Source organism: Cucurbita moschata, unplaced genomic scaffold (assembly GCF_002738365.1).
Source record: "Cucurbita moschata cultivar Rifu unplaced genomic scaffold, Cmos_1.0 Cmo_Scf00005, whole genome shotgun sequence".
In the NCBI taxonomy this organism is placed as follows: domain Eukaryota; kingdom Viridiplantae; phylum Streptophyta; class Magnoliopsida; order Cucurbitales; family Cucurbitaceae; genus Cucurbita; species Cucurbita moschata.
The window spans coordinates 5337790-5357311 of record NW_019268521.1 but is presented as its reverse complement, the minus strand read 5'-3'; the positions used below and the strand labels follow the sequence as shown (position 1 = coordinate 5357311).

Below are 19522 nucleotides of genomic sequence, written 5' to 3'. Positions count from 1 at the left end.
AAAAATTATTTGACATTTTTTAAAATTTAATTTATAAATTAGAAGGCGGGTTTGTCCATCTCCGCGGCAGAACCTTGGTTTCAAGTGTTAAAGCGTCCAAGAGAAGCCATCTGCAAAATTGGCTCTAAATCCAAATTTCCCTCCACTTCCTCTGCGCCACCAATTCAAAATACTCGATTTCCACAACCCTCTCTGGTTCCATCTTCCTTCGCCCTCAGTTCGATTTAGTCTTCGCAGATTGTTGCTCCGTTCTCATGCCCCCCGTCAACGCCGCCGTCCACCGCCGCCACCAGTCCTCTGCATCCCAGTTACCTCAATTCCACACACCTACTAATGCTGGCGATGACGACGATCTTCTTCCTTCCACCCAGACAGTTCTCTCATCGCGATCTTCAACCTCTCATAAACCCTTAGCGACCTCCGACTTATCGCTCCACATTCGCGCTTCCAAGAGGCCGAAGCGTTCTGCTCCGACGGCCACTGGACAGGTAAACATTCCCTCTATAACACATTGCGATGTCGGATTTAAGCCAAATTTTGATAGACACGATGGCGCTGCTGCTTTGGATGATGGTGAAGTATTCGGTTCGTCGGAAATGGATTTGGGTTGCAGTTTGGATTTGATACAGCCGAGCATGGTTGGCTGCAGTTACGAAACTCATGATGCAAACTCGGTAGAGGAGATATTTGATGGGGATGGTGATTTTTCTGGTGCGACGGATGAATGTAAGGGGTCGAAGCTAAAGGGGGGCTACTTACTCAATTCGATTGAATCTAGGTTGATGAATTCGAGAGTAGATTGCGATGTTGGAGTCAGTGGCAGTGGAGTTGACAAGGAGAGCAGTGATGATTTTGAGTCGGATAAGGAGCTAGACTTGTTGCTTAATCTGCATTCGCAACTGGATGAGGAAGACCGTATTAGTGGAGTGGGATTTGGTACTGAGGAATCATATTTTCCAGTGGATGAAGATCTGATTCAATGTCCTCTTTGTGGAGTTGATATTTCTGATCTTAGCGACGAGCAACGTCTTGTACACACAAATGATTGTATTGACAAAGAGGACGCCCAAGCTCAAACTGTGAGTCTATATGACTTTATCCACTTTACAAGTCTGAACTGTATTTTGGTGTTTGTTTTTCTTTATAATTTTGAAATAAATGCTATTGCGCGCCTATATGTAATCGTTTGCTGAACGATTCTCCCATCCATGATGTAAATTTCTTCTTGCTTCAGTATTTCCCTGCCCTTTTTCTATCTGCTTGCTACTTACTGTGAACTTATGGGATGGGGTTTTTGCAAACTTCAGCTTAAACGTTTATATTTTGTCACTTAAGGCTTGTTTATTGGAAATGGATTACACTACGAGCTATCATATATCCATGTCTTGATAATTTTGAATCTTAAATTTCACATGCAGGCTGCTCTCACCCCTGATAAAAAGCAAACTTCAGGGCCTCAACAATCTGCTGATAAATCCAGATTTTCAACTGTTCTCAAATGGTTGCATGATCTTGGTTTATCGAAATATGAAGATATTTTTGTTAGGGAGGAGATCGATTGGGAAACATTACAGTGGTTGACTGATGAGGTGTGCTTCTTCAAGGTTTATTGTATGAATTGTTGTCCCTGAGATGTTCTGCATGGTTAATTTATTTTGTCATAAGCAGCTAATTGCTACTTCATGATAGTCATTCATTCATCGTAAGAAATGGATTCATGATAAAGTTCATCTAAATATGAAAAAAAAATTCCCCTTCCTTTTTGGGGGAGCATTCTCCAATTCACTCTATCAATCTCTCTGTTTTTGGACACTGATTTTTGCTAATCTCTACTTCGAAGGATCTCAATAATGTGGGTATTACTGCACTTGGCCCCAGAAGGAAGATCACACGTGCTTTGTCCGAACTCAGAAAAGAATCTTCTGCAGTTGAAACTTGCACGAATACACATGCCCCTTCTGGTACTGGGCAACATAGTAACAATGGTTCAGATGGATGTGAAGAATCAACCAATGGAACTAATAGAACACCTACGAACAAGTTGATTACTGATTATTTCCCAGGCTTTGCCACTAATAAGAAGAATGCATGCAGCATTTCTACTGGTCAGAGAGATGTGGGAAAAAAGTTACCTGACTCTCTTAACAAAGATAAAAGTAAAACTGCAAAGAGAAATGTTAGAAATGAGAAGCTTGGGAATGTTCCAGTCTGGAGTTGTATACCAGGGACACCATTTAGAGTGGTGAGTAATTCTAATTTGATGAACAGTTGTTTGTTGTCCGTTAATGCTTTATTCGTTGATATATATATATATATATATAGGAATTGTATGTATTGCATTAACATGGCCTTTGGGTGAGAAAGAAAATAATGTCTTTATGGAGATCGTCTTTATTCCTGTTCAATACATTTCGATATTACCACTTCTTGTTAAAAGAATGGTTATGACAAATTCCATTGTTAAGTGCTACATATTGTTATATCTGCAGGATGCTTTTCGACATCTTAGAGGAGACTGTTCCCATTGGTTTCTTACTCACTTTCACATGGATCGTAAGTTGAAATTAGTTCTTTCTTTTTCACTGTTGCATTTTAGTCTGAGGCGGTCACTTCTTAGTATTAAATGGAAATTTGCTGAAGAAATCCAACATAATGGGTATTTCTCTACTTTGTTTGAGTTTGTGTGTGAAACATGTTTGTTTTCAATAATTAGGCTAAACTTACATTTACCATATGCAGAATTTATATTTGTTAAATAACCTTTATTTATTTGTTTCTTTTCCTTCTGTTATGATGTATATGGTTAAAATATGAAGCATGAAAACTTTATTTTTGAGTAGTGTAGCTATGTCCCTTTTCTCATCATACATTCTAATATGCCTGGTGTCTACGCGAGCTACTCACATAGGATGCTTTTACATTTTGACACAGGTCTATTTTGTCGAGTATTAGGTGATTTATAATTTTGAATACATTTTGCACGTGTTCAAGTATCTGTAGTCATGTTATGATTAGCTGTTTACATGATAAAAGATGTACAGAAGAATAAGGGCTTGCTTTCTTGAGTAGAGGATCTTTTGTCAAATTTTTATTTTATTTTAAAAATAATATCTTTTATAAGACGTTGATTTGTTCGTTTAATTAGTTTGGGTTCTCTTCATAAACTATGAAACATGTTTCTACCATTAATTTGCCTATGCATTTACCATATTTCCAACTTCTATGAAATTGTTTTTTTGAATATTATCATATGCATGAAGGATATAGCTTTTTAAACTTGGTTGTCGCGTGTCTGTGTTGTACTATCCATTTTGAGTATTACTCGTGTCTCAACGGATTAATGAGGTTAGCTTGTTAGATCTTTATATTTCTGGTCACATATCGCCATTCGATTCCTTAATGATTGCAACAACTTTGAGACGGATATTTTCATTTATCTACCCACAAATTTAAAGCTGCAAGTCTTAATGCGTAAAGGGATAGGAAATGTCCAAATTTTTGTTAACAGAATCGTTTTTTTTTCTCCGACATCAAATGTGATCTTTATGCAGATTATCAAGGTTTAACAAAGTCATTTCGTCATGGAATGATTTATTGTTCGCCTATTACGGCAAAGCTGGTAAACATGAAGCTTGGAATCCCATGGGAAAGGTTACAAGTTTTACCTCTCAACCAAAAAGTTAACATTGCGGGAACAGATGTAACCTGTTTTGATGCTAATCATTGCCCTGGTTCAATAATCATACTCTTTGAACCACCCAGTGGTAAGGTGTGGCTCAAATTAGCTTTTCTATTCTAATCACTCATCATCCCTTTTCATATTCTGTTCGGTGATCAACTTTTCTTCCGTTATGCAGGCTGTTCTACATACAGGGGACTTCCGATATTGTGAGCAAATGGGAAGCTTGTCGGTTTTTCAAACATGTCGTATCCATACTCTGATCCTTGATACCACTTATTGTGATCCACAGGTAACTCTATATTGGGGAATGGGGTTAGCTTTTTTACTTTGGTTACTGACATATTTAGAAGTATTTTGATTCTCGTCTCAAAAGAATTATTAGCTAAAGTAAGGCTTAGAATCATAATGTTTGATGCAAAACTGGGCTTCGAGTCTGAAGTCAAAGTCATTAATCTTAGGTGGGAGTCTGCAAATCAGCATGTATATGGTCATAGCGTTGAGTAAATGGAGACTGTCCAATATTTCTGTAAAGGCCGAACAGTTTTTGATGCAATTGCTCAACTAAAACCCCATTCTTGAGTTTATGTGGGCTCAAATTTTATTGCTTGTATTGGAGATCTTTACCCTGTTATTTCACTTATCAATGAAATTGTTTCTCTTCTTCTTCAACACGCACACATTATCAGACGTATCCATCTACATATAATGTTCCTTGTACTTCTGCCCATGTTCCAAAGGTCCCCACGGGCCTACAAGTGTAGTGCTGTTTTTTCCATTTCTTATGATTTGTGATTACCATTTAATTCGCTTTATTGGATTACTTGCTGCAGAATGATTTCCCAAAGCAGGAGACCGTTATACAGTTTGTAATTGATGCCATTCAAGCTGAAGCTTTCAACCCTAAAACCCTTTTCCTGATTGGATGTTATACCATCGGTAAAATTTGGCTTTAAATTTCAGTCTTAGCTTTAACTTCGTGCTGTGACTTCATGGCCTGCATTTTTTTTGCTTCATGTTGTTGGTCATGGGATATACTTATGGCTTCTCTTTCTGTTTCTAAATTTGTTTTAAAAGGTGGCACGGACTACTAAATATCTTCAGCTATTCCTAACAGGAAAGGAACGACTTTTTTTGGAAGTTGCCCGCGTTCTGCACAAGAAGGTGTATGTAAGTTCAGCAAAGTTACGCATTTTGAAATGCTTGGGGTTCTCAGCGGAGGACATGCAGTGGTTTACAGTGAATGAACGGGAAAGTCACATACATGTCGTACCTCTGTGGACACTTGCGAGCTTCAAACGACTGAAGCATTTATCAAATCAATATGCAGTGAGTATAGCAATTAAATCCTCGTTTTAGTAGGATTTATAGTATCCCCATTTGCATGTTTCAAATGATTGCAATTCACTTACCGATTTCCATTGCATCTAATTACTAATTGGTTGATTTTGTTGCATTCAGAGTCGATTCAGTCTTATAGTTGCTTTCTCTCCCACCGGCTGGGCACTTTCAAAAGGAAAGAAGAAATCTCCTGGAAGAAGGTCGCAGCAAGGTACAATTATAAGGTAATTTTTCTAGAACTTGTTTCCAGACTTGATGAAATATGTTTTTAGTATGCTTCATGCAATAAATTTCTTGGATCTCTTCGTTATTTGGTCTAGTTCATTTGAGTACGGAGAATAGTCGCACATTTTGAAAATTAAAGTAAATCGACGCTAGGAGTACCATGAAAAGAAAGGTTCAAGTCTTGTGAGATCCCACGTTGATTGGAGAGAGGAACGAAACATTTCTTATAAAAGTGTGGAAACCTCTCCCGAGTGGATTCATTTTAGACTTTGAGGAAAAGCCCTGGAGGAAAAGTCCAAAAGAAGACAATATCTGCGAGCGGTGAGCTAGGTTGTTACAAGTTTACATCGTAACTCCACTATTGAATGCTTAAAAATTTCTCTGCTGCTTCATTTCAGCAAGGATAGATTTGATAACTAACTTGAATTGGTCTTCATATTCAAGTCTTAACCATCAAACAAGAGCTGTGTTCATGTTTTATACAGATACGAAGTGCCATATAGTGAGCATAGCAGCTTCTCAGAACTGAAGGATTTTGTAAAGCTTGTCTCTCCTGTAAACATAATACCAAGTGTGAATAATCATGGACCTGACTCAGCCCGTGCCATGATCTCGCTTTTGTCATCTTGATTTGTTCACCACACTCCCAATGGATGGTTCTCTCACGTTCTCCAAGCGCTGCAGAAATGAAATGGGCTCAGTAGAACTGTTTGTGGCTCCGGCTGAATCAAATCTGCAGATTCACGTAAGTTCAACAATTTAACCACTACTGACCCTCTTTTAGATAGCCATTTTGTACACCCATCTGATTCTAGTAAACTGCTTCTGCTTTACAAGGCTTGTCTTGCCAACCATGCCGATATTGTTGGCACCTAATGGTCGTAATTGTGTCGCAAGGATGACTTCCTATCGAATACTATTTGGCCCTCTTTCGTCGAGGTAACTGATATTTTGATTAATTGAGTTATTGTTAAATTGATAGTTTAGAAAGAAAAAAGAAAAATCCCTTTGATATTCAATTGAATAACTAATGTTCTGTTCAGTCTCTTTGATTTATTATATTATTATATTATTTATAAGTTAATACTTCAATTATCTTTCTTATTAGTTTTTAAAATTATTCATTCACGAAAATGAGCTATAAAAAATAATCTTCTTTTGAAATATCGGTAAAAAAATGTACTTTTGAATGTCAATATATTTTTTTACCTCTAAACTCAATGCGTTGTATTAATTTTATTAACTCGTATTGATGATCAGTCAAAAGTGCAACAATTTACAAAAATTGTTTAAAATGTAAATTAATAAAACTGAAAAATAATTTATAGTATTTTATATTATTATCGAAAAAACAAAAAAATGTTTGTTGACACGTGCATATGGACTTTTTTTTCAAAAGGAAAGTTAATATCATTGTCAATGGTCAAATCAATTATTGGTCAAATTTCTCCACATGACTGAAAATGTGAGAATTTATGACAATAATTGGCCGAATTCCAAAATATTTTAAGAAAGAAATTAATTTTAGATGGAAAATCCAAGACGGTGCAGTCCTCCAGTTCCAATTTTCATTTTTGTTCCACATCCTCATAAATATCTAATAATAGTTTTAAAATATTTATAAAATATAAAGATAATATTACAAATTTTTAAAAATGAAAAGGTATTAATTTTAATAAATGACAAAATCCAACTGTATGTATCCTAATCTAGTTCTAATAATTTCATTTTAAAAATAGTGACTTGTTTTACTATTATTTTGTATTTTAAAAAAAAAAACTTTTAACCATCAACTTTTATAAAAATATCAATTTAGTCATTTTACTTTCAACTTTAGATAAACCTTATCATTATATTGTTACATCTAAAAACTTAGATACTAAATTGTTATAAAATTAAAATTAAATAAATAAATCACTACCAACAAAAATTTAATAATTAAATTGTTGCTTAATTTAGTAACAAAAAGTGTTTTTTGTAACAGATAAACCTTTTTTTTCCTCGATAATTGTGTATTCAAAGTCCAAAAGACTTGCCAAGAATTGCTCACAAAAAAAAATGTCATATCGTCCACTATGAGCTATAAACTCTCGTGCCTTTGTTTGGGCTTCCCAAAATGCCTCACACCAATGGAGAAAATATTATTTGTTTATAAACCCATGATCATTTCCTAAATTAGCGGACGTGGAACTTTTATCATCCAAAGTGATCCATGATTTATTTAATAATTTAGTATATTAATTTATCTCTCATGTTACAGCTACCATAATTCGATTTGAACATAAAAATAACACACATCACATTACTACTACTACGATGACTATCTTGACTTAACTCGAAAATGACAAAATTCTTGACTTAACTCGAAACTCTCATCTCACAAGTGGAAGTGGACCCAAAATTTTATGCACACACGTTTACGTGATTTTTTTTTAAAATTATAATCTTCGTACATTTGAATTTACTTTTGGTGTAATATTATACATAAAAGCTAAATTTTGGCAATGACCCAACCCTAGCTTATAGGCATTTTTTTTTATTTGTTTGAAGGGCAATATAGGGTTAATGATCATCAAAGTTCCATAGGAAATTAGGCTCGTGATAAAAATAGCCTCCACCATCACCAAACTCATCCTCCTCCATATGTTCTTCCACCCCAAAACTAATATCTTCATCACAAATCATTGCGTTCCCACCCATAATATTATCAAACCCCAATCCCGAACCACCGTCCAACAAGTCCCAAACCGGCCAAACGCCGCCGCCTTCTCCGCCATCAACCGCCCCACAAGAATGTTCCCCCGCCACAGCTTCATCATTACAATACCCATCACCTCCTCCGTCTCCACCGTGCTCGCCCGCAAACTTGGCAGCAGCGGCCTGAATCTCCTGAGCCGTAAGTCGGTCCCCACCTTCAATCTCCGGTGGACTGTCAGGAAAATTAAACTTCGCGCGGGGACCACGCAGACAGAACTGAGCCGCGTCGAAAGCACGCGCCGCCTGTTCGGGTTTGTCATAAGAACCCAACCAAATTCGGTCACGGCTATTGGGTAGCCGAATTTCTGACACCCATTTCCCCCATTTTCTCTTTCTAACGCCTTTGTACTTTAGATTCTGACCCGACTTGTCGTCCGTTTCATTGCCCGAGCTACGACGGTCCTCCATTACCCGATCCGAGCCTAAGACAGGTTCGGGTTCGAGTTCAGGTTCGGTAGCTAGGTAAGGGCAATTTGAAGATAGTTAAAAAGGGGAGAGGATTTTGGAGTTTAAATAGGAAATGGACAAAACGAGTAGATTTTGAGTAGAGAGAGAGCTCAAGGAAGAAGACGACAATGGCGTAAACAGAAACGCGGAACAATGATTTAATTTACCACGTGGAGTTTTAAAAATAACCATTATATTAAATGTTTTCAATTTATTTGTTTTTATTTAAATTATTATGTCAATAAAATAAAAAATATTAATATTCTGAAATATAGCTATCCATCCATATTTATCTGATTAAAAAAGTTATAAAATTAATAATAAATTATTTTTATTTTCCGATTAAATCAATATGTATATTTATATTACTCTTTCTTTATTTATATATATATATATATATATATATTCATTCATGTAATTATACTCGAGAGTCAACTATAACCTTAAAAATTATAAAGTTACGGAATATATTATTGTATTATTATAATATTCAAGATAAATACTCGTTTTTTCTTTGATTTTTTCGTTTATTTTAGTTTTTGGGAGCTTAATTTAAATCATTATTTATATATATTTTTAAATAGAAGTGAACAACCATATCTATTTATATTATTTGTATTAAATTGTACTTATAAAAAATATAAAAAATATAAATTAATTTCTAAAATTAATATTTGACACTTGTTTACGAAATAGTTAAATAATAATGAATATAGTGATAGGTCGAAAAAAATTTCAAATTATTCTATTATATTCTATTATGTATATATATATATATATATATATGTCAATTTCATGAAGGACTTTGGACTTTGACGGTGCCAAAAATGAAGAAAAGGCGTGACGGTTCTGAAAAAGGAAGAGGGGTAATGGATGACGTGGAAATGGTTGTTAAAATATTATTAAAAGGGAAGAGGTGGTGAAGTGTAAATAAAATAAAATAAAATAAAATAAAAACTCGTGCTTAATTTGGAGTGTCAACAGTCCAAATATGAAAATGGCAGCGACGACCAAGGCGCGCAGCTATTTTGCGTTGCGGCTATCAAAATTTAAGTCCAACTAAAACGGGACCCGGACCCCATTATTATAGGTTTGACCCTTTCAATTTTCAGGACATTTCTGTTTTTATCCCACGAATTTAAAATTAAAACAAAAATTCGCCCTAAACTTTAAAAATCAAAAGCATACTCTATCTGATTTAGGGGTAGGGTTTAGGGTTTATGTGCAGACCAATGTACCAACGAGAACGTTAGGTTCATAAGGAGGTGGATTGTAAAATTATATATTGGTTGGGGAGGGAAACGAAACATTTCTTATAAGAGTGTGAAAACCTCTCCCTAGGGACGTTTTTTAAAATTGAGAGTCTGACGACAATACGTAAGGAGCTAAAACGAACAATGTTTGCTAGCGGTAGGTTTACAAATGGTATTAGAGCCAATCATCAGACGATGTGAGACACTAGTCGGAGTAGGGCTAGACCCTCACCATAGTAAACAAGCTTTAAAATCGTGAGGTTGACGATGATACGTAACCGGTTAAAGTGGATAATTTTTATTAGTGATGAGCTTGAAATAACCCAATAGAAACGATAATTTGTTTATTTATGACGTGGAAATAGGTTTATTTTACTTAATTTGAAAAGAGTTTTACATGGTATTAACATTTTATCATTTATATATAATAAAAATATAATGTTTTTATGGGACCAAATGTGGAAGAAATTTAAAGACAAAGGGCAATATTCCTAGGAGTGTCTCGTCACTATTGAGTGCAATTCAAGCAGGCCGTAGTGAAGAGTTGAGGCCCATGTCTCAAATGGGCCTGTACTACTCGGCCTTTTGCGAACAGGCCGTAGTGAAGAGTTGAGGCCCATGTCTCAAATGGGCCTGTACTACTCGGCCTTTTGCGAACAGGCCGTAGTGAAGAGTTGAGGCCCATGTCTCAAATGGGCCTGTACTACTCGGCCTTTTGCGAACAGGCCGTAGTGAAGAGTTGAGGCCCATGTCTCAAATGGGCCTGTACTACTCGGCCTTTTGCGAACAGGCCGTAGTGAAGAGTTGAGGCCCATGTCTCAAATGGGCCTGTACTACTCGGCCTTTTGCGAACAGGCCGTAGTGAAGAGTTGAGGCCCATGTCTCAAATGGGCCTGTACTACTCGGCCTTTTGCGAACAGGCCGTAGTGAAGAGTTGAGGCCCATGTCTCAAATGGGCCTGTACTACTCGGCCTTTTGCGAACAGGCCGTAGTGAAGAGTTGAGGCCCATGTCTCAAATGGGCCTGTACTACTCGGCCTTTTGCGAACAGGCCGTAGTGAAGAGTTGAGGCCCATGTCTCAAATGGGCCTGTACTACTCGGCCTTTTGCGAACATTCCTTACTCGCCCTGTCGAATCGAACTTAAGGCGCGAAGCCGCCGTTACTGGTTGCCAAAGCAATCGCCCTTCTCTCTTCGGCATTTTCTCAAACACTTGGGGAGGGACGTTGCATTGGCAAACTTCATCCATGTTTATGGCTGTTTGGATTGCCAATTCTTCGAAGGCCTTGGTCTCGAATGGGTACAATGTGAATTCTTCTCGTCATCTTCCATTTTTTTGCTTGAATGAGTTCGCAAATTATGTATGCAGAAATCGTTTTGTGGACTTGTGGTCGTGGTCACAAATCCGGTCGATGACAAGCAGTAAACGCGTTCAAGATAGAAGCCGCTTGAAGAGGGTGCAAGCTCTTGAAATCGCGACGGAAAAATGGAAGGTAGCTTACAAGGTACTCTTCTTGATCGAAACCCTCAAGCAAGAGCCTGAGATGATAATTCCAGTTAGGAATTTAGAGCAATATCGGAGACAAATCAATCTCCCGAAACCGCACAAGATCGCGGACTTCATTCGAAAATCCCCTAAACTGTTTGAACTGTACAAGGATCAGAGGGGCATATTGTGGTGTGGAATGACTAAACAAGCCGAAGATTTGATGGAAGAGGAGGAGACGCTAATTGAACAAAACGCTGATAAGGCTGCCGAGTATGTTACCAGGTTTTTGATGATGTCAGTGAATAAGCGGCTTCCGGTGGACAAGATTGCTCACTTCAGAAGAGATTTTGGGCTTCCAATTGATTTCCGAGCCAAATGGGTGAATGATTACCCTGAACTATTTAAGTTGGTGAAGTGTGAAGATGAACGTGAATACTTGGAGCTTGTTTCCTGGAATCCTGCCTGGGCTATAACAGAGCTGGAGAAGAAGTTGATGGGTGTGACTGAGAGCACTGCAACTCATACCCCAGGTTTGCTTTCACTTCCTTTTCCCTTGAAATTTCCTTCCAATTACAAGAAGATGTATAGATATGGAGGGAAAATTGATCATTTCCAGAAAAGGTCTTATTTATCTCCATATGCCGATGCAAGGGAGCTAAAAGCTGGCTCACTAGAATTTGATAAAAGGGCTGTTGCTGTTATGCACGAGTTGCTTAACTTCACCATGGAGAAGAGACTAGTTACTGATCACCTTACCCACTTTAGGCGGGAACTTGTGATGCCTCAGAAGCTAATGAGACTTCTTTTGAAGCATGTTGGGATATTCTATGTTTCAGAGAGGGGTAAAAGATTTAGTGTTTTCTTGACAGAAGCTTATGAAGGGCCGGAGTTGATTGATAAATGCCCTTTGGTTCTTTGGAAGGAGAAGGTTTTGAGCCTCGCTGGTTATAGAGGAAAGCGAAAAAGGATTAAAACTTTTGACGACACTTCTGAAATGGAGGACAACGGTTTGGCTTTGGCTGAGTATGACTCTGAGCAGGATATGGAGGATACTGATTGTTCAGAGGAGGCTGCATTAGATGCCAATACAACTGAAATAGAAACTAGGGATCTTGTCAGTGGGTAGAAGGATTCCGCATATTCATGAGCATCAATTTAATCTATCTTCTTTATTGATTTCTGGAGGAAAGAAACCAACAGTTCGGTTCTATTTGGAAACAGTCTATGTATCTTATCATACTAACAGATAACTTATGCTCTATCAACGTTACGCTCGGCCCTCCAGCAGCAGGACTTGCATTCGATCAGAACCATGTAGTGAGCATTTCTCCCAGAAATCTCACTGTTGCTTGAGGTATGTTAATTCTGTAATCTTTTATGAAGTTTCCATAAATGGTAATATGAAGTAAACTCAGTGTTAGATTTTCAAAAACTACTTGATGGATGAGTAGTTTGTATTCATGTGCAAGATCTCGAACGTGATCAACCATCTAAAGCACAAGATATAACGTTCTATACTAAGTCAGCATTGAAAGTAATTGTTTTGGATGACTTGATTTGCAGAATGAACACATCTATATATAGGTTCAAATTACTAATCTTTGGATTTGTTCAGTTCGTCATGCATATGCAAAGACAATGCTGTCAAACTGACATAATTGATGTTTTATTTCGGACTTGCAATGATTTTCCGACAGGTATAAATGGGTTGTTTGATCCTCACTCTTCAAATTGCTTGCAGAGTCATTTAGTGACCAGAGGATGGGGCTGCATGTCATGTCTGCGAAATGGATCCTCAAGTGAGGGAAGATGCATATCATAGCTGATAGCTATTTCCTGTTTGTTGTTGGATCTGCCACATAAATATCTCGACATTCAGGTTTCTTTCTTACTGATTATCAGAATGAATTGGGTTCATTTCTTTGTGAGGTGAAGTATTGTAAGAAGTCCTAAAATTAATTGGTTTAATATGTTGGTGAGATTATTGAGTACTTTGGATTGGTTTTCTATTCAAAATTATAATTTGTGTTGAAGATTCTTGGGAGGGAGTCCCACGTTGGCTAATTTAGAAGATGGTCTGGGGTTTATAAGAAATGCATCTCCATTGGTATGAGGATTTTTGGGGAAACCAAAAGCAAACCCGTGAGAGCTTATGCTCAAAGTGGACAATATCATGCCATTGTGGAGGTTCGTGATTCCTAACATGGTATCAGAGTCATGCGGGTGTAAATTTGTTCGAGGGTTCCAGGGAAAGGAGTCGAGCCTCTTAAGGAGAGGCTGTTCGAGGGCTACATAGACCTCAGGGGAGGCTCTATGGTGTACTTTGTTCGAGGGGAGGGTTGTTGGGAGGGAGTCCCACGTTGGCTAATAGAGGATGATCATGGATTTATAAGTAAGGAATACATCTCCATCGGTACGAGGCCTTTTGGGGAAACCAAAAGCAAACCCATGAGAGCTTATGCTCAAAGTGGACAATATCGTACCATCGCGGAGGTTCGTGATTCATAACCATTTGTAGTATGAAATCTACCATTGATCAACCGCGTAGACTGTCCTGTTTCTCTTCTCTCTGATAGAGCTGGGCCGGGATAGGGCAGGGATAGGGCAGGGATAGGGCAGGGCCAATATAGAGCTGGGCCGTTCCAGCATATAAAAGGCTCTCTCAAACGGTCTTTCCTCTTCCTTGGCGCAATGGGTTGCTCTTACCTGTTACGATTTGAACAGGATCCGTTCTAAAGATCTTCTTTGACCTGTTAGTGTAAGGTTATTCAATGGCTTATCTGGTTAATTTCCCCTGAATTAAATTGTTTACAGGTTCAGAACTTCAACTGTGGTGCATGTTGCAAGAGCTTTGATATTGAATACTATTCTCCTGCAGAATCCTCAAAACCATTAAGCTAAAGATGCGGCCATCCACAGTCACGAGTCAGAAAGAACAAAACCAACAAAACCTTCCATAAACAGTGCTGTAAGATGGCTGCAACTTTCCAGACTATTTACTGTGTCGAAACATCCCGAAAGGTTCGTGGTCCTGCTTCTTATATATGCTGTTTATGTACTAGACAAATGAAGAAACAAAATCATTCTAGGCTGTTTGCCATATATTTGTTAAGCTAATTCCTGGATGATCATCAAGTACTTGAAAGAATGTACGGAAGAAAGTGTTAGGAATCACGGACCTCCACGAATGATATGATGTTGTCCACTTTGAGCCTAAACTCTCGTGACTTTGCTTTTGGTTTCCTTAAAAAACCTCGTACCAATGGAAATACTATTCCTTACTTATGAACCCACGACCAACCCCTTAATTAGTCGAAGTGGGACTCCCTCCCAACAATCTTCAATATAATGCATATACATTGAGCGGATCAACTTGTTTCTTGGTGCATTTCTTGCCATATAAAATGTGTCCTAACTCATAACAATGAGGTTAAATACACAGTGTTTATGAGTTTACTCATTGTCTGTCTGGTCAACTGTCGTTGGTTGACAAAATTGAATGCATAGAATTTGTTTGTCAAACCGTGAAGGCGGCCATTATACGAAGGGTGTGGCCGAAGACCACTCTCTTGCTTTGCTTGGTCAATGCATGTGGACTCTGCCGAACTAACTATCCAAGTGTGTGGTAGATATCTGGTTGGCTTTAAATTCAGTCCTTTTTTTTTTCTCTCTTTCTTTGAAACTTTACTCTTAAGGTTGACCTTTTGAGAGATTATTGATGTATTATTAAGTAGCTAACTAGTTATGAAGTGTGGCTGAGAAATTCTTAGTGGTTTGCTTTGCTTTTGGTTGAAGACCTTCCTCGGGCCTATCGAATAAACTATTCGAATAAGTGGAGGGTGGATGTCAGTGTCGATAGAAATATCGACCAAGTAGGGATGTTGATGAATATTTTTTAAGATAGAAATTTTATTTACAGAGAAGATAATGTGAATTATTCACTAAGGTGAACTCATAAACATAAGGAATATCCACACATACTTGATTTTAGATCATGTTTAGGCTACTATTAATAAATTCTCTTTATGAGCGTTCATTTATTGGCATTATGTATTTCATTGAAATGAGGTTTTGTTTTTATAAAATTATATATATATTTTAATTCGAGTGAGATTTGAAGTTCTAATTATTATTTTTATTTAAAATATAAAATTCAATTAATTAAGTTATAAATACAAATTTGATTTAAAATATAAAAGGTGGGGGGGAAAGATAAGAGTTGGGAAGTAATGAAGAATTAATGGGAGTTGAATGCGTCCCAACTGCTTTGGCGCCGAGTTGGTGTTAGCAATAACTAATTCCCACCCGCCTCTTTTCATTTTCCCTCTTTATATTCTCTCTCTCAAAAATCCCAAATCCATCTCTCTCTCTCTCTCTTTCACCAACTTTCACGCTCTTCTCATGGCTAACGAACAAGACCTTCTTTCTACCGAGATCGTCAATCGCGGCATTGAATCCTCCGGCCCCAACGCCGGCTCCCTCACCTTCTCCGTCAGAGTCCGCCGCCGTCTCCCGGACTTTCTCCACTCTGTCAATCTCAAGTACGTCAAATTAGGCTACCATTATTTGATCAACCACGCCATATATCTCGCTACTGTTCCAGTCCTTGTACTCGTCTTCAGCGCCGAGGTCGGAAGTCTTAGCCGTGAGGAGATTTGGCGGAAGCTTTGGGAAGATGCTCGCTACGATCTCGCAACTGTTCTTTCCTTCTTCGCTGTCTTTGTCTTCACTCTCTCTGTTTACTTCATGTCGCGCCCTAGATCTATCTATCTTATCGATTTTTCATGCTTTCGTCCTTCCGATGATTTCAAGGTTAGTTCCTGTTCGATTTCGTTTCTCTCTATCTCTTTTCTTTTGATTGATTATTGTTTAATCTGGTGAAGGATTTGAACATTCTTGAGAACTGCACAATATGCTTCGATTTGGTTTGGTTTTTAACTAAATTTTGAAGTCGCGTTTCTTTAATTTTCTTTTCATAACAAAATGAATTTCTTTGATGCGATATATTTTGATTGCTCCTACTAAACTTTTTAGCCGCTAAAACTACGGCACATCAAGTAGAGGACTATCATTGGTAGGTGTGTACTCAATTGTTCTTTTATTTGCATATTTTGCTTAATTTTGTGTTTTTTAGATGGAAAATATATATAGATAGCTTTCACTTTTTCTTTTTAAATTACATTAGTATTGTTAGCTTCTATTATTGTTTGTATTAAATTTAACAGATATTTCGCCCTATTAATTAATACTATTTAATGTCAGCATGTAAATTACTTTTGATTTAGAAATTTTACGTATTTGTAAAAGTACTTGATGAAAACTGTCCATCCATCAATTATAATAATTCTTTTTAAAATTTAAATTAAATTTCATTACATAAAAAGGAAATAAGATGCTTTAATTTTAAGTTAATTTATGAGTGTAGTTATAGCTAACAGCGTGATGATGCATGCAATGTAGGAATCGTTCGATGAGGATAAGAGTTGAGAATACATTTTGTAGAATTTTGGAACCTGAGAATTTAAAATATAAACAATAAATTTATGAGAATTAAATAGAATCATGTGTTAGAAATTGTTTTAAAAAAATCTTGGCATTTTACAGGTATCAAAGGAGGAATTCATAGAGCTAGCACGAAAATCGGGCAAGTTCGACGAAGGAAGCCTAGAGTTCCAGAAGAGAATTTTAGAGTCATCGGGAATCGGCGATGAAACCTACATTCCAAAATCGGTGATCGCCTCCGCCGATAACTGTGCCACCATGAAAGAAGGCCGAGCGGAGGCATCCGCCGTCATGTTTGGCGCTCTCGACGAGCTTTTCGAGAAGACTCGTATTCGTACAAAGGACGTCGGAGTTCTTGTCGTCAATTGCTCGATCTTCAATCCGACGCCATCTCTCTCAGCTATGATCATCAACCACTACAAGATGAGGGGAAATATTTTGAGTTACAACCTTGGCGGAATGGGATGTAGTGCCGGTGTTATTGCAATCGATTTGGCTCGCGATATGCTTCAGTCTAACCCTAATAATTACGCTGTCGTCGTCAGTACGGAGGTTGTAGGATATAATTGGTACCAAGGTCGTGACAGGTCTATGCTTATTCCTAATTGCTATTTTCGTATGGGCTGCTCTGCCGTGCTCCTGTCTAATCGCCGCCGTGACTACCGCCATGCCAAGTACCGCCTCGAACACGTCGTTCGTACACACAAAGGTGCTGATGATCGCAGCTTCAGGTACTTCCTTTTCCTTTTTCGTTTTCGTTTTCCCTTTGTTGTCTTTTTCAGTTTTATTTGCGTTCAGAAGGGAAGGCGTAAGAAATGGGATCACTTTTCTTTCCTATTTGTTTTGTTAAATAATTTCATTTAATTTAATTTTGAAAAGAATTAAAGAGTTTAATTTTAACCTATATATTTAAAGCATATTTTCCAATTTTTTTTTTAAAGTTTAATAAAAATTATTTTTTTGTTGAAATAGTAATTTGGTGGTTTTAAATTTGTAACAATTTAGTTATTTTAAATTTTTTTAACAATTGAGTAAATAAATTTTAATATGAAATATTTTAGTTTCTACATTTTAAAATTTGTAAAAGTTCCTAAAAAAATTGATGTCAATTTTTATGATAATTATTTAATCTTTATAGTTTTCTACCCATTGAATTTTAACAATACTTTAACAATAGAAATTGTTGTTACAAATTTTGAAGTATTAAAATTAAATAGTTACATATTTAAGATTATAGATTATGTGCTAAATTATTACAAAGTTACTAAATTATTATTTTTAAGAAGAGTTGAGGACCAAAAATGCTATTAGTTTTATTTTTTAGATATAATGTTTCCTTTCAAATGTAATAAAAATATTAGATGTAAATAGTAAAAATCACACCGTTTTGTTTGGTCTATGTAACAGTGGTTGCCTTAAATGTCAATGGACTTTTATTTTGTCATACGGCTGTATATTTACAGGCCTATGACATCTTTCAACTGCCAACAAGAATTGTTATTAGGTTCATTGGCTTTTTATGTTGTCTAGCTGTATTCTTTCAGGTCCATTATATCATCCAACTGCCAACATGAAATATTTATATCAGAGTATTTGATTAGGGGTGACAAAAAATCTTATTTAAAAATTTTAATTATCATTTGATATATTCCATACATTTAATGTTAAAAAAGTTATCTTTAAATAAAATTATTTGTTTTATATACAGTATACAAGGAATTATTTATACTTTTTTTTTTCAAGTATTATCGATGATAATTTGTGTAGTTGCATTACATTAAAAGAAATTTCTGTTAATCATAACAAAAAAAAATTTATTCTTCGTACGTAGTAATTTTAGGTCAATTAATTTTAAATCATTGTTTTGATAGTCATTTTTTCAGTGTTCATCACTAAGATATTTGTAAATCAATCTACCAATATTAATATAGTTTAGTGGCAATTGATGTACTATAAAATCAATAGTTAATGCTATCAGCGATGTCGTAGTTTCGTTCCTTTTTAGGTATGAAATAACTAAACAGTCAACTGCTTTTGATCTTTAATGTTGCATGGTGGGTGGCAGGTGTGTTTACCAGGAAGAAGACGAGCAAGGATTCAAAGGCCTAAAAGTCAGCAAAGACCTAATGGAAATCGGAGGCGAAGCTCTCAAAACCAACATCACAACCCTGGGACCTCTCGTTTTGCCCTTCTCCGAGCAGCTCCTCTTCTTCGCAGCTCTAGTCTGGAGGCAATTCTTCTCCTCCGGCGGCGGTGGAGTACCGAACACAAAGAAGCCATACATTCCAGATTACAAGCAAGCATTCGAGCACTTCTGTGTGCATGCAGCCAGCAAAGGAGTATTGAATGAGTTACAGAGGAACCTTGAGCTTAGCGAGAGAAACATGGAAGCTTCTAGAATGACACTTCACCGATTCGGGAACACTTCCAGCAGCAGCATTTGGTACGAATTGGCTTACTTGGAGGCCAAAGACAGGGTCAAGTCTGGGGATCGGATTTGGCAGCTGGCTTTTGGGTCTGGGTTCAAGTGCAACTCTTTAGTTTGGCGCTCAATGAGGCGCAACCGCAAGCCCGCCAGGAGCCCATGGCTGGATTGCATCGACAGATACCCGCTTCAATTCTAACCCACCACTCCTCTCACTTGGCCACTCAATCAGTTACTTTCGAAGGAAAAGAAGGCTGTTAAGAACTAAGGCATATGGTAAACTAGATTTTTTCTGGTTTTTTAGGAAATATAATATTTCTCTATTTGTATGCTGTAAAATCTGTGAACGGTATCCATAAAAAAAATCCTATCTTGGTTTTAAAATCATTGAATGTAGTCTCCTTC

The 19522-nt window shown here is 37.0% G+C and overlaps 4 protein-coding genes across 7 annotated transcripts; 3 read left to right on the top strand and 1 right to left on the bottom strand.

Annotated features, from left to right (window-relative positions):
- Positions 1–57: 57 nt before the first annotated feature.
- Positions 58–6280, top strand: LOC111442973 (DNA cross-link repair 1A protein). The gene is made up of 11 exons (XM_023080548.1): positions 58–1079; positions 1419–1589; positions 1841–2242; positions 2490–2553; positions 3552–3769; positions 3858–3971; positions 4513–4618; positions 4797–5008; positions 5141–5244; positions 5731–5990; positions 6083–6280. Exons 1-10 carry the CDS (start codon positions 255–257, stop codon positions 5873–5875), a joined length of 2361 nt encoding a protein of 786 aa, XP_022936316.1. The 5' UTR covers positions 58–254; the 3' UTR covers positions 5876–5990; positions 6083–6280.
- A 1499-nt stretch (positions 6281–7779) lies between these two features.
- LOC111442978 (ethylene-responsive transcription factor ERF017) lies at positions 7780–8428 on the bottom strand. The gene has a single exon (XM_023080557.1). The coding sequence runs from the start codon at positions 8408–8410 to the stop codon at positions 7808–7810; it is 603 nt and encodes a 200-aa protein (XP_022936325.1). The 5' UTR covers positions 8411–8428; the 3' UTR covers positions 7780–7807.
- A 2434-nt stretch (positions 8429–10862) lies between these two features.
- On the top strand, positions 10863–14357 carry LOC111442976 (protein WHAT'S THIS FACTOR 1 homolog). Of its 4 annotated transcripts, none has more exons than XM_023080555.1 (4): positions 10863–11001; positions 11071–12544; positions 12888–13069; positions 14005–14357. In XM_023080555.1, exons 1-2 carry the CDS (start codon positions 10949–10951, stop codon positions 12314–12316), a joined length of 1299 nt encoding a protein of 432 aa, XP_022936323.1. In that variant the 5' UTR covers positions 10863–10948; the 3' UTR covers positions 12317–12544; positions 12888–13069; positions 14005–14357. The 4 variants fall into 4 exon arrangements, with proteins under 4 accessions (XP_022936323.1, XP_022936322.1, XP_022936321.1 ...); XM_023080554.1 differs by adding an exon at positions 12660–12774 and having other exon boundaries at positions 10863–12544; XM_023080553.1 differs by having other exon boundaries at positions 10863–12544; positions 12932–13069.
- Positions 14358–15525: 1168 nt separating this feature from the next.
- Positions 15526–19482, top strand: LOC111442975 (3-ketoacyl-CoA synthase 10-like). Its single transcript, XM_023080550.1, has 3 exons — positions 15526–16002; positions 16795–17423; positions 18758–19482. The coding sequence occupies exons 1-3, from the start codon at positions 15592–15594 to the stop codon at positions 19314–19316; spliced, it is 1599 nt and encodes a 532-aa protein (XP_022936318.1). The 5' UTR covers positions 15526–15591; the 3' UTR covers positions 19317–19482.
- Positions 19483–19522: the final 40 nt, after the last annotated feature.

Coding starts and splice junctions, on each gene's coding strand:
- LOC111442973 (XM_023080548.1), top strand. CDS start 255: ATGCCCCCCGTCAACGCCGCCGTCCACCGCCGCCACCAGTCCTCTGCA. Junction 4,619..4,796: donor GATTGGATGTTATACCATCG/GTAAAATTTGGC, acceptor TATTCCTAACAG/GAAAGGAACGACTTTTTTTG. Junction 5,009..5,140: donor ATTTATCAAATCAATATGCA/GTGAGTATAGCA, acceptor TGTTGCATTCAG/AGTCGATTCAGTCTTATAGT.
- LOC111442978 (XM_023080557.1), bottom strand. CDS start 8,410: ATGGAGGACCGTCGTAGCTCGGGCAATGAAACGGACGACAAGTCGGGT.
- LOC111442976 (XM_023080553.1), top strand. CDS start 10,949: ATGTTTATGGCTGTTTGGATTGCCAATTCTTCGAAGGCCTTGGTCTCG.
- LOC111442975 (XM_023080550.1), top strand. CDS start 15,592: ATGGCTAACGAACAAGACCTTCTTTCTACCGAGATCGTCAATCGCGGC. Junction 16,003..16,794: donor GTCCTTCCGATGATTTCAAG/GTTAGTTCCTGT, acceptor GGCATTTTACAG/GTATCAAAGGAGGAATTCAT. Junction 17,424..18,757: donor GCTGATGATCGCAGCTTCAG/GTACTTCCTTTT, acceptor GGTGGGTGGCAG/GTGTGTTTACCAGGAAGAAG.